The 15,951-nt window shown below is 46.4% G+C and overlaps 1 protein-coding gene across 4 annotated transcripts in view; it reads left to right on the forward strand.

Annotated features, from left to right (window-relative positions):
* Positions 1-15,951, forward strand: part of LOC125723782 (serine/threonine-protein kinase MRCK beta-like) — a 60,002-nt gene that overhangs the window by 9,033 nt on the left and 35,018 nt on the right. For 3 of the 4 annotated variants that reach the window (XM_049000518.1, XM_049000519.1, XM_049000520.1), the window contains exons 2-6: positions 7,896-7,987; positions 13,265-13,348; positions 13,707-13,802; positions 14,241-14,389; positions 15,836-15,929. In XM_049000518.1, the coding sequence (XP_048856475.1) occupies positions 7,896-7,987; positions 13,265-13,348; positions 13,707-13,802; positions 14,241-14,389; positions 15,836-15,929 (515 nt within the window). Of the gene's footprint in view, positions 1-7,895; positions 7,988-9,085; positions 9,157-13,264; positions 13,349-13,706; positions 13,803-14,240; positions 14,390-15,835; positions 15,930-15,951 lie in introns of all 4 variants that reach the window. The other variant, XM_049000521.1, reaches the window with a different exon arrangement.

Raw genomic sequence — 15,951 nt, forward strand, 5'->3', positions numbered from 1 at the left:
TGAGAGGAGCCGGATGAGGTGGCTCGGGCATCTGATTAGGATGCCTCCTGGACGCCTCCCTGGTGAGGTGTTCCAGGCATGTCCCACTGGGAGAAGGCCCCGGGGAAGACCCAGGACACGCTGGAAGGACTATGTCTCTCGGCTGACCTGGGAACGCCTCGGTATTCCCCCAGAGGAGGTAGATGAAGTGGCCGGGGAGAGGGAAGTCTGGGTTTCCCTGCTGAGACTGCTGCCCCCGCGACCCAACCTCGGATTCAGCGGAAGATGAAGGATGCATGGATGGAGGATTTATACAACACCCGGACAGAACAGACAATATGCGGTTATAAATTAGAATTCAGTCAGCTAGGTGAGATCGATCTGACTTAGTTTGCATTGTAGCCATGTTAAGTTTTGTTTGGAGCCCACCTACTGAGTCTGACGGGTGGCTTTGACAGATAGTTTCAATAATAATAGCAACTATTAAAATGATTTAAACAATGATTTAAATAAATGTATATGCTTGTTTAAATAATCATTTAAATGGCATATTAATAAATATTTTAAATAACTATTTAAATAACCTTTTTATTTATTGAATATTGCCACAAAATAGCCTCCATAATGAAATGTGAGTTGAGTTAAAAAAGTTTTGATTTATAAATACTATTCATGTTGATTGTAGCCCAATCCATAAATCCATGACATAAATACGAATGTTCACTTTTGTTCAGTTTTTTATTGTGTAATAGGAATGTCAGTGTAGTTGTGCAATTATCTTGGTAAACATGTGGATTAGAGTTTGCAACCGCCCCATATATTGCGTGATCGCCTCATTTTTAAAAATAAAATGTTTTGTTTTCAACCAATATCAAACGTAATTTGTTTCATACTTTCTGACCATGCAATCAGTCATGAGCTCAATTGAGTCTTTTGCGAGCATGTTAAACTAAAGCACAATTTCGTATTTAGTATAGCACCAGCAGCCCTTCTGTAGCTCAGCAGAGAGCATTGCAGAGCTCAGTGGTTGAAGTCCCCCGAAGCCCACAAGTTTGTACCTTGTTGGATTTTTGGAAGCCCTTTAGTGTTAAACACAAATAAGTTATGTACACTGGCCATCCAGACCTCCCTACATGTCAGTGGTATTTAAAACTTTTTTCGACTGGAACCTCTAGGGTTCATATACTTGTCCTGACCCCCCCCCCCCCCCATGGACAGACAGGCACACAAAATGGTATTCCAGATATATATCATCATATTTTCTGTTTCTGCTTACTTTAGGTGTTGCACTACCATCACACTTTCTTTTAATCTAGAAATTTGGTTTTGGTATATTGGTAAACATTAACTACCACTTTACTGTAAACAGTTGCCATCTATTTTACACATTTTTATTATTTTACTTTTTTGGTGAATTGTGTGTGAGTGTACCATACGATGGGTTGGCACCAAGTCCTGGGTTTGTCCCTGCCTTGTGCCGTATCCCCTGCCCCGGACTCTGAATAAGACAAGTGGTTTCAGAAAATGTCCTATAATGTGCACTGGCATATAATGTGTTTATATTATTTAAAATATTTAGAAAAGGTTGTAATTTACCAATAGATCTGCCCCCAAAACCGCCGCCCCCACAGATTTCTATTTCTTTCCCTTCCTCAATGTCCCCTGTAATTCCTTGGGGGTATATTTTAGAGTTTGAAAATCTGTGGTATATGCCAATTTGGGATTCTGCAAATTGTCATACAAGTGTAATGTGCAATAAGTATACTTTCAGACCTGCATATCACAACAAGGACTCGCAGCATTCAGGTAATAACATATGTATTAACTTTCACATTCCCAGGTGATTCAACTAGTAAATTCAGTAAATTGTGCAAATTGGTGAGTGTGGGATGAGTATAGGTTACATGGCCACAACAAATGACAAGGCTGTCTAGGAATGCAATGCTGTTGTTTCCAGCTGGTCTAAATCTAGTTCTTTTATACTGTCAGACATTATACCTTGGTATATGTTATTTTCAAAAGGAGCGCTATTCTTGCTTTTTTGAAATCTTGGTGATTAGGGTCACTAGCTAATTTTGTCACCAGTATTGCAAAATACCATTGATATACAATTTTACCTTAAAAGGGTAAAAAACCTTTAAGGGGAGTCCTAGGGAGCCTCAGCGGGCAACCATCGGGGGACCCGCAGGTGACCGCCGAGGAACCGGCGGAGGGAGTGAGGCAGGGCGACGAGGTTGCGAAGGGGGACCTCCAGGCGATTGCCGACCTGGCGGACCAGGACCTGCAGGCGCCGACCTAGCCGTAGTGCCGGCGAGTAAGGACGAGCCAGGGGGTCGGGCGGGAGGGACCCTAGTCCTACGTCTGTGCCCCCTCCCCTTGCGGGACACAGACATACCGACCCCTGGTCGGGGTCGAGTTCGCCGGGGTGAGGGCGAAGGAGTCACCAGCGAGGTCCCCGAGGGGTCCCATTCGAGCTCTTCTACCTCCGACGAGGGAGGAGCTACGGTGGTGTCCTTCGGGACCTCCTTGGGAACTGGGACCGAAGGGATTAGAGCAGGGTCAGGAGCCAGAGTCTCAGGGGCCATAGTCATGGGAGACTCGGGGCGCGCCCTGGGTGTGGGCGTGGGAGCTGCAGGCAGGGAGAGTGCCTGCTTGGGATGCACAGGCAGTGGGGGCGCCTGCTCGGGATGCGCAGGCGGCAGCTGCCCGGGCGATGGAGCTGAAGGAAAGGGCGGCTGCACGGGCGGTGCGGGTTGCAGAGTAGACTGCGGAGGTTGTTGCGCAAGCAGAGGCGGCAGCTGCGCAGGTAAAGGCGGCGGCTGTGCAGACGGCGGCGGCGGCTGCTGTGCAATCACAGTAGTACATTGCAGTACATCTGCCCTCTGCTGGAATGTCACTGACTGCAACCACCTCTATCCACCTATAAATGCAGTATGAACACAAGAACCTGTGCACAGGCTATGTATGGCCGGTAATGGAATGCTGAAAGTGAAGGATGCACTCAGCCTCATTCCCTGGGGAATCCTGGTGGTGTGTCATTTGTATGACATTGAGACGCACTGGGAGCAGGCCGAGGCTTGTCAGGAATACCCATGCAGATTCAGTCTATGGAAGAGGTTAGGTAATGTAGAGGTATTCTTCACATAACTTTACATTCTTATTGATCTGTGAATCCAGCACTGCTTCAAACTGGTTTTCTGACTGAGCAGTATGGATTAAAGGACTCAAGCCCAACAGGCCTGTGTTTGAAGCCCCCTGCCGTTTAGCTGGCAGGTCAGGAGGCACAGTGCAGATTATTATTAATTATTATTGATCCCCGTGGGGAAATTGTCTTTACACCTCCATTAACTTGCTATTTGGAGAGTAGGCTGCCCATGAAGAGCATCTACCTGTTGGGTTAAGGGCCTTGCTGAAGGTTGGGTTTGAACCCGTCACCTTTTAATTACAGGAACTTCAGGTCATCATGTGCTCGTGGCCATTTGTTAATTGCTTGAAGCTCTTGTCAGGCTCCAGGCAACAGTTGTGGAGGCTGGCCCAAGGCTGTGTGAAATTCCTCATTGACGCTCGGGAGAACTGGGGGGTATATAATGCCAATACAGGCCAAACTGCCAAATAGTAAAGGGGCTATTGTGTGTTGGATGGCCTAGCAGTCAAACCTGCCGATCCCTGGTGCTTTCTGACCAATGATATGGTTGCTGAGACTCAGGTCAGAGGTCTTAGATTTTTCACTCAGTGTTGAGATTTTAGTTTGTTGAGGGAAGCTGTTTGGGACATGCACGTGGTGCTTTCTTGGGCGGTAGGGGGTGAGCAAGGACTTGCTTCTGTACGATGTACAACATGGCTATACTCAATTGCAATTCCTGTTGTCCTTTTTGTACATTCCATTCGAATTCTCAAGCAGCCATCCCAGAGTACTAGCCTGCTTTCTTAGAAGGAAACTGCATTGCCTGGTTTTTATTACAAAGGCTTTAATGGGCAAATTACCTCAGTACATATGTAGCTTGCTGACATTCCGCACCAATACATACAGAACCCATTCATCAGTTAAGCTTCTCCTTCAGCCTCCCACCACACTCATACACACACACACACACACACACACAGAACTGAGGAAATGCATCATATGAGTGCAATATATTAAAAAATATATTGAATTTAGACTTGCCTTCTCTGATATGTGTTTAAAAATCTTTTAAACTCTGAGCTTAAAGAACAGTTTCGTTGTTTCATATAAATTAATGTTATTCCAGGTATTTTTGGAAATTTTTAGTATTTGTATATGTTTGTGTTTATATTAATCATCTCTGTGTGTAGGTATATGAAACTTTTGTCTTATTTTTCTTATTTGTTGCCATCTTCATTCTGGAAGAAGAGATATTGTATCTCAATGGAACCTTCCTGGTAAAATAAAGGATAAATAAAATCAAATAAATGGCTAATGTTAATGTGTGCATTGGCCAAGTTGATAAGTGTTTAATAGTTCAGTGTTGCTGGAATGCAAGCTTTACTGACCCCAAGAAATTTCTCATAAAGACAGGGATGTCGGTCTTTAAGATGCTTCGCCAGGTTTGACGTGCTACTTGACTGTGTCGCCGCAACTTTGTAGCACTGTACGCATAGAGGCTTATCGACATCCTTAGCCTTTCCATGCTCGTCTGCAAAATACTTCTAAATGGCACTTTTGCTTTTTTTTTTTTATCTGAAGCAGCTTGCAAAAGTGCCATATGCCATGTTTGGCCAACTCGGTGTTTGTGCTAGCAAGCGCGAATGCGTTCAGCGGCTATTAAGAGGAGGGGAGGGGCTGCACAAATGTTTTCCTGCGCTATAGTGGTGCTGTGTGAAGTGTGGCAAATGAGGCAAAAACTACACTGTTGGTATCAATAATGGTGAAATGAGTATCTAATCAGATACTAATTTTTAATATCGATTAGTATCTGAGACCCCGCGACCCAGTAGGATAAGTGGTTTGGAAAATGGATGGATGGATGGATAGTATCTGAGAATCGTTTTTTTGACATCCCCAGTGTCTCATTATTTTCAACTCCAGCGTCAGCTATATCTTACGTTTCTGATCTTTCACGGTACATTTTAGTGGTGCAGCAGTGAAAAAGGTCACCCCTTAAACAGCTTTCCAGCTGCGCCACTTTCCAAACATTGTGTTGGCTATTTAAACCGGTTTTGCAGTATAAGAACTTTTTTTTTTATTGTTATCATATGAATTGGTTTTCGGTGTGAACTGGTATACCGCCCAGCCCTAGTATCAATCAATTATCAATCAATTAAATCGGGAATTATCCAAACATCAAGAGTATACCACATTCTAAGACAGAAACATTTGCTTTTGATCCATTCTCCACCCAAGCTTACAGTCACACTTGTAGCGCCCCAAATGTGTTAATGCAAATTTGGTTGATGTGCGAGGTGCTTTTCTTCTTCCCATAAGATCTTCAAAGCCTTGGCATTGTCCCAGGGAAGTTATCCCACTTATAACACCGATGTGGCAGGTTGCTTTGTTGTTCCTGCGCTGGAGATATGATTTACCTTTGCTGTGCACAATGTATCTGCTTGCTGTGTCGTTGCAGTCTGCAAGTGCAAGGCATACCATGAGTAGAAAAAGCTTTTTTCAAATCTGGCAATATTGCGTTTTATAACATCATCCCATTATACTTTGTTCCCATCCATCCATCCATCCATTTTCCCAAACCGCTTATCCTACTGGGTCGCGGGGGGTCCGGAGCCTATCCCGGAAGCAATGGGCACGAGGCAGGGAACAACCCAGGATGGGGGGCCAGCCCATCGCAGGGCACACTCACACACCAGTCACTCACACATGCACACCTATGGGCAATTTAGCAACTCCAGTTAGCCTCAGCATGTTTTTGGACTGTGGGGGGAAACCGGAGTACCCGGAGGAAACCCCACGACGACATGGGGAGAACATGCAAACTCTGCACACATGTGACCCAGGCGGAGACTCGAACCCGGGTCCCAGAGGTGTGAGGCAACAGTGCTAACCACTGCACCACCATGCCGCCCAAAACTTTGTTCCCTTGGTAGGTATTTCCTCAGTTATGATTTTCAGATAGAAAATTGTCTTCCAGAATGCTCTGGACATTTTTTGAGGACTTGTCATGTTCTGCCCAATCTTGGATGAATTATGAAGGGTTTTGCTGTGCTTGAGTGACAACGGGACCTGTGTCTGCTAGCCACTTGTCACAGTAGCTTCTAAGTGTAATGTCAACACTAGGTCTGCCAAACTCATCTGGTTACACATCATCTAATTTTTTAACACGGGCCAGGTACCCCTGTGGCTTCAAATAAGCATTCTCCTTGCATTTGACACATGAATCAGTCTGAGTAGCATGCTAATTTGCTACTATTTCTTTGATTTCATGTAATAATTTGGTCATATCTTTGTAAGTCATAGTTGGTATTGATGAGGTTGGTTCCTTCTTGCATCTAGATTTCCCATCTCTCTGTACCCTGGTGCACCTCTGCCCTTTGACCAACAATCCTTAAAATGACATATCTTTTCACAATTGTGACTAGCATCTTTCCTAGCAGATTTAAGCCTACCTTCCTTCGTTTGTCTCGTTCCAGCTACTGTGGGTTCATTGCTGCATCTCGTTGGCTCGCTTTTGGAGGTTTGTCATAAGCTTTCATGAGTCTGTATTTCTCATTGAGAGAAAATGACTTTCTTTTTCCCGTCATGTTTTCTATAGATATAGAATTAGCCTCAGATAGGTAGCCAGAAGCAGATGGGTTACCGCAAGGCTATGGGAGGTATTTGCTACAAAAAATAAAATGAACTTAAGATGAAAATACCATCTCCACTTTGCCATTTAGTTTTCAAAGTCTATGTGCAAAAATCCTACCAAAATGAAATGGTACCATTTACATTCTAATTTTCCACTCGTGTATGAGTCAGATTTGAAAAATTAAAAAAACCTTTTTGTCTTTTCATTTTCCAATTTACTTTTCATTTCCTACTTTGCGTTTTTTTGTTTTCAACTTGTAAATTTGTGTCAGTGTCATTTGACTCTTGCAAATCATGGTGGTGTCGTTGTTTATCAACCCCCCCTCCCCAAGCATTGCTAGTGGGCTGGAAAGAAGCTAGGTTGTGTTGGGAAATCCTCGTCAGATCTGGATTCTGGATGCTGTAGAAATCTGTGCCTGTCTGGTGGACTTGAGCAGATGGGCTTGTCCAGCCAGGCCACCCCCTGCTCCATGGGCCACTGAGTGGGGGCTTTCCTTCATGCACTGACACAGGGACAGATGACAGCTGAGTCACTGTGTGCCTCCTCCTCCAGCTCCTCTTCCTGGGGTCTGTGGACTGGGGGTCTCCTTGGGCCTGGTTCAGACTCGCCGTCTCCGGCGCCCCTGGGCCTGGTTCAGGCTCGCCGTCTCCGGCGCCCCTGGGCCTGGTTCAGGCTCGCCGTCTCCTGCGCCCCTGGGCCTGGTTCAGGCTCGCCGTCTCCTGCGCCCCTGGGCCTGGTTCAGGCTCGCCGTCTCCTGCGCCCCTGGGCCTGGTTCAGGCTCGCCGTCTCCTGCGCCCCTGGGCCTGGTTCAGGCTCGCCGTCTCCTGCGCCCCTGGGCCTGGTTCAGGCTCGCCGTCTCCGGAGCCCCTGGGCCTGGTTCAGGCTCGCCGTCTCCGGCGCCCCTGGGCCTGGTTCAGGCTCGCCGTCTCCGGAGCCCCTGGGCCTGGTTCAGACTCGCCGTCTCCGGCAGTCCTGGGCCTGGTTCAGGCTCGCCGTCTCCGGAGCCCCTGGGCCTGGTTCAGGCTCGCCGTCTCCGGAGCCCCTGGGGCTGGTTCAGGCTCGCCGTCTCCGGAGCCCCTGGGCCTGGTTCAGGCTCGCCGTCTCCGGCAGCCCTGGGGCTGGTTCCTGCTCACCGCCTCCCTTTCTGTCCCCTCACAGTGAGACCATTCACCTCCACGGTGAAGGAAATGCGTCTGCGCAGGGATGACTTCGAGATGCTGAAGGTGATCGGCAGGGGGGCCTTTGGAGAGGTGAGTGCAACCCGGGGAGTGCATAGAGGGGAGCATGCTAGCAGATGTGATGGATGGCTGTTTGTTCCTCGCTGGCTGGAAATACGGTGGCAGTAATGCAGACGTGTCTGTGTGTGACTGCGTGCATGTGTATGTGTTTGTGGATTATGTGTACATTACATTGTGGGGACCAAATGTACCCTACAATGTGATTAAAAATCTGTTATTTTGATGTTGCTGGGACCATTTTTCAGGTCCCTGCAAAGATCTGTGACTGCAATCAAAAAACAAAGAATGCCAAATGTCTCGTATTTTGTTTGGTTACTTGTGGTTAAGGTTAGGGCTGGGTAGGCGTTAAGGTCGTCATGTTGGAGTTTTCCCCATAGTAATGAATGGAGAGTGCTCACAAAGATATCACAAAGATAACGTCTTGATGACTTTGATGCTGGAGAACCTCCACCCAGACAGCAGGGAGGCAAAGAGGCTGTGAGAGGGGTGCACTGGGTCCTTGATGATGCCAGTTGCCTCTGGATGCAGCAGTCATTATAGGGCTCTTTCCACTGCACTAGGTACTGTACTTTCAGTATTTTGAGAAAGTACCAAGAGTATGGTACTTCATTGTGTTGGTTTTCCCACTAGCGTAAAAACCAGTACCAGTGCCGAATAATATTACAACACAAGACAGCATATTTTAAATTCGAAAAATGGCTGTAGTATATTACAGGACTGGACGATGTGTCATATTAATACCAATGTTGCATGTTATGTGTATGCAATTTGTACATTGCTGCTCAGATAGATTAACATCAGGCTTTTTTTTACTTTCAATTTTGTACGGACATGATTGCGCAGGGGGTTAAATTTTACCTAAAATAAACATTTAAAACATTTAAAACATTTTTCTCTGTCATAGAAAAAAAGACCTTACCTAGCTTTGCAGTTTTTCCAGGTTTTGGGAAACTTAGTATGTCCTGTCCATTTATATGAATTAAAAGAAATATTTAATAATATATTAAGTACACTTTAATTGTTATTTTACATTTGGGTATGGGTGGTTTTATTTCAAACAATACAAAAAGTGAACAGTGCGCTTTACTTTTCATTTCAAATTAAACGCAGGGCTACCAAGTTTGGTCAGCTGGCTGGAGTGAGATTTTCAATTCGAGACAAGTCTGCACACGGATTTACATGTATGTAACGTTTTTGTTTTTACCTTGTAAATGGTCTGTAGGGTTTGCAAACTACTCCAATGCCTTTGTAGATAATTTTGAGGTTATATTGGAATATTATAGATTTCTTAGGTGAACGGAAGGCAACCCTGAAAACGTATGTTTTTTTAATTGTTTTTATAAAAAGAACTTTATACAGAGTTTATACACAGAGGTTCTCCTTCCACTCTGCACCGCATTCACAGTACCTTTGTACTGGCCGGTTATGATGTTCAGAAACTTCGGGGGGATGCGCGAAGTCTCAGGATGTCCTACAGGGAAACTCGATCAACTGAGTTGAACGCTTTCCAAAAATCAACAAAGGCTGCAATGAACCTCTGCCGATATTCGCGCTTGCGCTCCAAGTGTCCCCTCAATGCTAGGATATGGTTAATGGTAGACTTCTTAGGCATAAAACCAGACTGCACCGGTCGCTGACAGCCAAGCAATTGATAATGAATCTTGTTAAGGATGACTCTAGCAAGGACCTTACCTGGCACCGAAACCAGTGTTATCCCCCTGTAGTTGTCGCAGTCCAGGTGATCACCCTTCCCTTTCCAGATAGTGACCACAAGTCCCATTTTCCAGTCAGTTGGGATGATGCCTGTGTCTGAAATGGAAGCTAAGATTGCCTGCAATGTCAGGAGGACAGCCTTACCACCAGACTGGAGAAGTTCACCCCGGGTACTACAAATCCCTGCAGCTATCCCTACCCCCAGCTGATTCACCACCCTTGCAATCTCAGGGAGATTGGGTGGTTCACAGCTGATCAAAGGATTAGCTTCGAGAACCGTGGACCCACCTCCTTTTTGGAACACTGGAAACACCAACACAACCCTTGGCAACCTTCAGGGTCTTATCACGGAAGGTCTCCCAAATCACATTAGAGTCAGCAGTTGCACCCAAGTCTGCAATTTTCTCATACAAACTGCGTGCAAACTCATCAGAAACAGCATGATCTTGGAGTCTGACTAAGTCCAGCCTCAATCTCCTAGTAGGTTGTAGCCTACTGAATCTAAGCTGAATCTTCAGAGTAGCAATAACAAGTTTATGGTCAGAATTCAGAAACTAAGCACTTCTGTAGACCCTGCAGTTCTGCAGGAGCCTCCAGCATCTGCTCTGGAGGATGTGATCGCTCTATATCACTGCACCACCACTTCAGCGTCCCACAGTTCCTGACCTTTGGTGAAGTCAAGGAACATGGAGCCACTTTCACCCCGGTCTCCAGACCCATGGGGACTGATACAATCATTATAGCCAGCCCTCTCAGTGCCAGTGGTCACATTTAACTCACCCATGACCAGACGAGTGTCACCTTGTGTGCACCCTTCAACCACTGAGTAAAATGTCTCCCCCAACGAGAGATCACTCACCGTGGTAGGATCCTATACTGAGACAACTGTAAGACACCCAAGGAGTACCTTAACCTGAGTCTCATAAGACACTCATTGAAAGGAGTGACATTAGACGCCATCGAAACAGGCCAATCTACTACAACAGCAGCTATACCCTAAGTATGGCAGCCATCACCTACAGTGGTCTGTCCACTCCCTGGTCTGCGTACTTCAGCCACCGAAACACTGAGTTTACGAAGCTCCCCTGAAGATGGTCCTCTTGCTGGAGAGATGACATTCCACATACCTACTCAGATAGGTTGCCTCAAACTGGGACCCAAGTGCTGCGATGCAGCAGGCAACGTCTCAGCATCACACCAGCCCCGATCCCCAAAAGGTCTGACCCTGCAGCAGAGCTACCCCTGCGGAGAGCAGAAGAGTATCGTTCTTGTTTAAATTGAGCAGTTGTGAATTGTTTTATGGTGGCTGGAGTGCCAATCACACCACCAACCCCCAAAGAAATTGTTTCCCTGTAAGATGGAGGACCGCTTGCAGGGTTGGATGCAATTTAACATCATACCCAGGTCAAAAAATAAATGAGGTATATTACTTGCTGACTTTTAACTTTTCTATTCCAGAAATCCCTATCTGCTGGTGTGGTACCTTCGGATTGGAAGCATACTAATATAATGGCCAGATTCAGAAAAGGGGATAGAAGCAATCCATTAAACTATAAGCCAATTAGTTTAACTTGCACAACTAGAAAAGTAATGGAAGCTATAATCCATGCGAAAATGGTAGATTACCAGGATTGAAATGGCATTCAAATGAAATGATATTGTGTGCAGATTTGGTCACCTTAACTTAAAAAGGCCTTAGAAAGGTTTTAACATAGGACTGCAAGAATGGTTCCTGGTTTTAGAGGAATGTCTTTTGAGAAGAGGGTAGCTGAGCTGTTTTTGTTCAGCCTCGAGCAAAGGAGTCTAAGGGGGGGACATGATCCACGTATATAAGATTCTAACAGGTCTGGATGCTGTTCAACCAAATAGTTACTTCAGTATTAGTTCAGATACAAGAACTCATGGCCATAGGTGGAAATTAGTGGGAAGAACATTTTAAACTGAATTTGAGAAAGCACTTCTTTTCAAAGCTTGTAGTTAGAGTATGGAATAGTCTTCCTGCTAGTGTAGCGCAAACTAAAACCTTGGAATCCTTAAAATCAGGGCTAGATACAATTTTAGCAACTCTGAGCTATTAGTTAAGTTCCCTCTAAACGAGCTTGATGGGCCAAATGGCTTCCTCTTGTTTGTCAACTTCTTATCTTATGTTCTGTTCTTTGCTGTTTTGATAACTTGCTGGAGAGACAGGTGATCCGAGGCATTACAGGATCAGCCAGACTGTGGTACAGTTTGTGAGCAGACTGTGAGTGGTGCCTCTGTAGATGGTAGACCGGATGGGAGGTGGCATTCTTTCCTGTATCACGTGTCGCAGGAAGTGAATTTACTGCTGGGCATTCTTGGTCAGGGAGGATGCATGTTGGCCCCAGGAGAGATCATCAGCGAGGGGCACAATCAGAAGACTGATGCTGAGCTCTGCTGAGAGCAGTTTCTTCCTGTTTTTTAGTCCACAATAATTCCTTCATGTTGTGTGTCTGACTCTCTCTCTCTCTCTGCTTAAGACTCTGTGTGTCTTTGTCTGACTGACTGACTGACTGACTGACTGGATCTGTGTCTCTGTATGTGTGGGACTCTCTGTGTTTATCTCACTGTGTGACTCTGTCTGTCTGTGTGTTTGTGTGATTCGGTGTCAGTGTATCTGTCGGAATGTGACTCTGTGTGACTGTGTATCTCTATTTGTCCATGACTGTGTGTCTACGTGTGTGTTTGACTCTCTCTGAGTGTCTCTCTGTCTGTGTGACCCATATCTCCTCTCCACCTCTTCCTGCCACCTCCCAAGCAAGATACGCCTCAGATAAGTGTATTTCCTGTTTGTCCTTCAGTGCTGTGGCCCAGTGCTGTTAAGCTGCTTAGTGGGATGGTGATGGGAGCATCTTTTGGGGGGTAGGGGGTGTCTGCCTGCCTCTTTCATGCCAGTCCACAGCACCTCTGTAAAATCAAGTTGGCCCCATGTGAGTGTCAGTAACTGCAGCCGCGTGGCCCCTTGGAATTTCTGTCTCTGCCAGCCTGGCCTGCCGCTCTCCTGCCCCATGGAAGCATCTCTTCCAACATGGTCCTCAATATCACTCTGGTATTTGAATCTGGCGTCATCTTCAGGATGGCCATCTCCTGCGTAGCGTGTGTTTGCTGTGAGGTGAAGTTGTCTGGGGGAGTGGATGGCATGACCGCCATTATGCACAGGTCTCACAGATCTAGGGCTAGGGGCCTTTTCTACTTTTGAGACCCAACCTCCAACCCTCCTGTCACTTGAAGTGTGAGGTGTTTTGTGCATGAACCCGGTGTAGTTTGTTGCGTATCCTATCCTGGAGATGTAATATGTGACAGATCTGAACACAGCTCAGATGTAGGTTTCAGTCTCCAGTAGGTTGAGATCCATCCTCACCCCTGGAGTGAGTGGAGGAGGTGCAGTTGTGTCTGAAGAAGGGTCCTGCTTTCATTCCTTTCAAGGGTCGGGGGTTTATTAAAATATTAAAAAAAAACCAATTTGCCATTGTTCACGTGTTTGCATGGCACATGATAATGATGATGAAGATGATGTATTCGTAATTATTTAACGGGGGCTGACTCCTCCCCACATAGGTTGCCGTGGTGAAGATGAAGAACACGGAGCGCTTTTACGCCATGAAAATTCTCAACAAGTGGGAGATGCTGAAGAGAGCTGAGGTCAGGCACCAGCATGCTGTCTCCGGTTTTCTCTGCTCTTGACCCAGCCCCAAACCTCTTTTGTCTTAGCCACACGCGTTTCCTCTCAGTCACTGACCCTTTATGCTTAGCCTGAGCCTTCTTTCCCCCATATCACATGCTGTCCTCAAAATGCTCCTATGGCCTGGGGTCACCCTGTAGTCAGGGGTGTCCATCGGGAGTGGGAGGCACAGTATAGGTGGCATGTGAGACAGATGGGGTTCCCAGTGTGTGTAACGCCCTGCCGGCTCTGTGGAGGGTGGGACAGACTGCTGGTTACTGGCAGGGGAGGCGGGAGGAGGGCAGATCCTGAGAGCCTGATTGCGTGTCCTCCTGCCAGACGGCCTGCTTCCGTGAGGAGCGCAATGTGTTGGTGAACGGAAACTCCCAATGGATCACTGCACTGCACTACGCCTTCCAGGATGAGAGCAACCTGGTGAGCCACTCTGGGCCATGATTATGGTGATGGTGACACTCAATCATATTCATAATCTGTATGGTAATCATAAACAGTAAAACTGTTTGTGTCAGCCTAAAATACATGCCTGCTTTCAATGGTAGTCTTAGTCTCAATAGTGAAGCAGACTGTAAAGTGACACCTCCTGTTTTATGTTTTGTGTGTGTCTGTCCTTCTGTCTGTGCATCTCTGTTTCTGTCTGTCTCTCCATTTCTCTCTGTCTTTGTATGTCTGTGTTTCTGCCTGTCTATATCTCTCTCTCACTATCTGTCTCTCTCTTTCCCTCTGTTGTTTTACCTCTCTCTTTGTCTTTCTGTCTGCGTGAGTCTCTTTTTTTGTCATTTCTCTCTCTGTCTGCTTCTATCTTGGTGTGTCGGTCTGTCTCTCTGTGTGCACACACACCCTTTCCCTGCGTAGTACCTGGTCATGGATTACTACGTGGGAGGTGACCTGCTCACATTGCTTAGTAAGTTTGAAGATCGCCTCCCAGAGGACATGGCTAAGTTCTACATCGCTGAGATGGTCCTCGCCATCCACTCCATCCACCAGCTACGCTATGTGCACAGGTGGGTATGCTCCTGAGTGATTGTGGGGGGTGCTCGCTGCTACAGTGACCCCCCTTCAGCAGGGCGGTGTGGGCCATAAATGCCTTCCTCTGGTGTGGGGGGGGGATACTTTCCAGACCTCATTTGGCCTGTGTTTACCACATGCTGCACATGTGTGTGGGTTTGTATTTGCCATATTTTAGTAACTTAATGTCCCAACAATCTAGAAGAACCTGTTACCTTTTTAGCATTTGTTTTACGTCCATGCAATGTAAACCTATTTTTTTTTGTATATCTGTGAATGCAATCAAAAAAATAAAAATGACAAATATCTTGTATTTTGTTTGGTAACTTATGGTTAAGGTTTGGACTGGGTAGGGGTTAAGGTTGTCATGCTTAGGATCAGGGTTCGGCCCATGTAAATGTCCCCACAAAGAGTGTGTGCGTGCGTGCGTGTGTGCGTGCGTGCGTGCGCGCGCGTGCGTTGCCAGGGAAATTAAGTAACCGATGCAGGCTGCAAATATTTGCAACTGGCGGAGTCTGGGCTGTAGCAACATTTCAAGTGGTACTGTATAGTAGGAGAAGCTTAGACCGATACAATCAGTTCAGTTAGTGCTGGGCTACCCCCGAGGTCAGAGCCAAACACCAGAGAAACCGACAGCATGCAACGCTCAACACAGCAGACTGTTCCAAACCAATAACGAAAACCAGAATCACAATGGCGAGAGAGAGCCTCACTCACCAAGTTGCGGAGTTGGCCACCGAGCTCCAGTTGGAAAAGTGGAGACTTATTCTCAGGATGAGGGTCTGGAGAGGGTGCAATCTACATACAGTGCGGCATACAGCTGTTCATGGCAGGAGGTCAGGGCATGTAGGCACATGAACCGAGGAAGAAACAGTCCGGGGGCGAAATCTGGAGGTGCAAGGTGAAATCCAGGAGTAGCCAGTCTAACATATTTGAAAAATAAGTCCAGTGGAGGAAGTTCAGAGAAGATGCATCAATGTCGCTGTGCAATCATGCGGGGAAAAACGGAGGAATGAATGGAAAACTTGCGGTGAGCTTCTTTGGAGAGATCATAGCAGCTGGAAAAGTGGATCATTGGATCCGCAGAGAGTGTTCGGACAGAAAGAAGACTAACGATACTGACAATCACGATTGTCTAGATAGTTAAGTAGACAAAATAAACAAACGACACATTTAGACACGGGGAGAAGCGGCAGTCAAAACAGATGCCAGCAGTGCTCTCACCCGTAAATGACGTATGCCAATGCAAAAACTCTTTTTTGCTTAGTTGGTTATGGTTAGGGCTGAGTAGGGGTTAAGGTTGTCATAGGCGTTATCATTTTTTCCATAGAAATGAATGAACGGTCCCCATAAAGATATGTTTATCCGACGTGTGGGTATATGTGTGTGCACGTGCACACGCCAACACTTTGACACTTTGCCTGTCATCTTGGCATCCTCAGAGATATTAAGCCCGACAATGTGCTCTTGGACATGAATGGTCACATCCGCCTCGCCGACTTTGGGTCCTGCCTCAAGATGATGGAGGATGGTTTGGTGAGTGCCGGCTGATAGGAAG

Source organism: Brienomyrus brachyistius, unplaced genomic scaffold (genome assembly GCF_023856365.1).
Source record: "Brienomyrus brachyistius isolate T26 unplaced genomic scaffold, BBRACH_0.4 scaffold51, whole genome shotgun sequence".
Lineage (NCBI taxonomy): Eukaryota > Metazoa > Chordata > Actinopteri > Osteoglossiformes > Mormyridae > Brienomyrus > Brienomyrus brachyistius.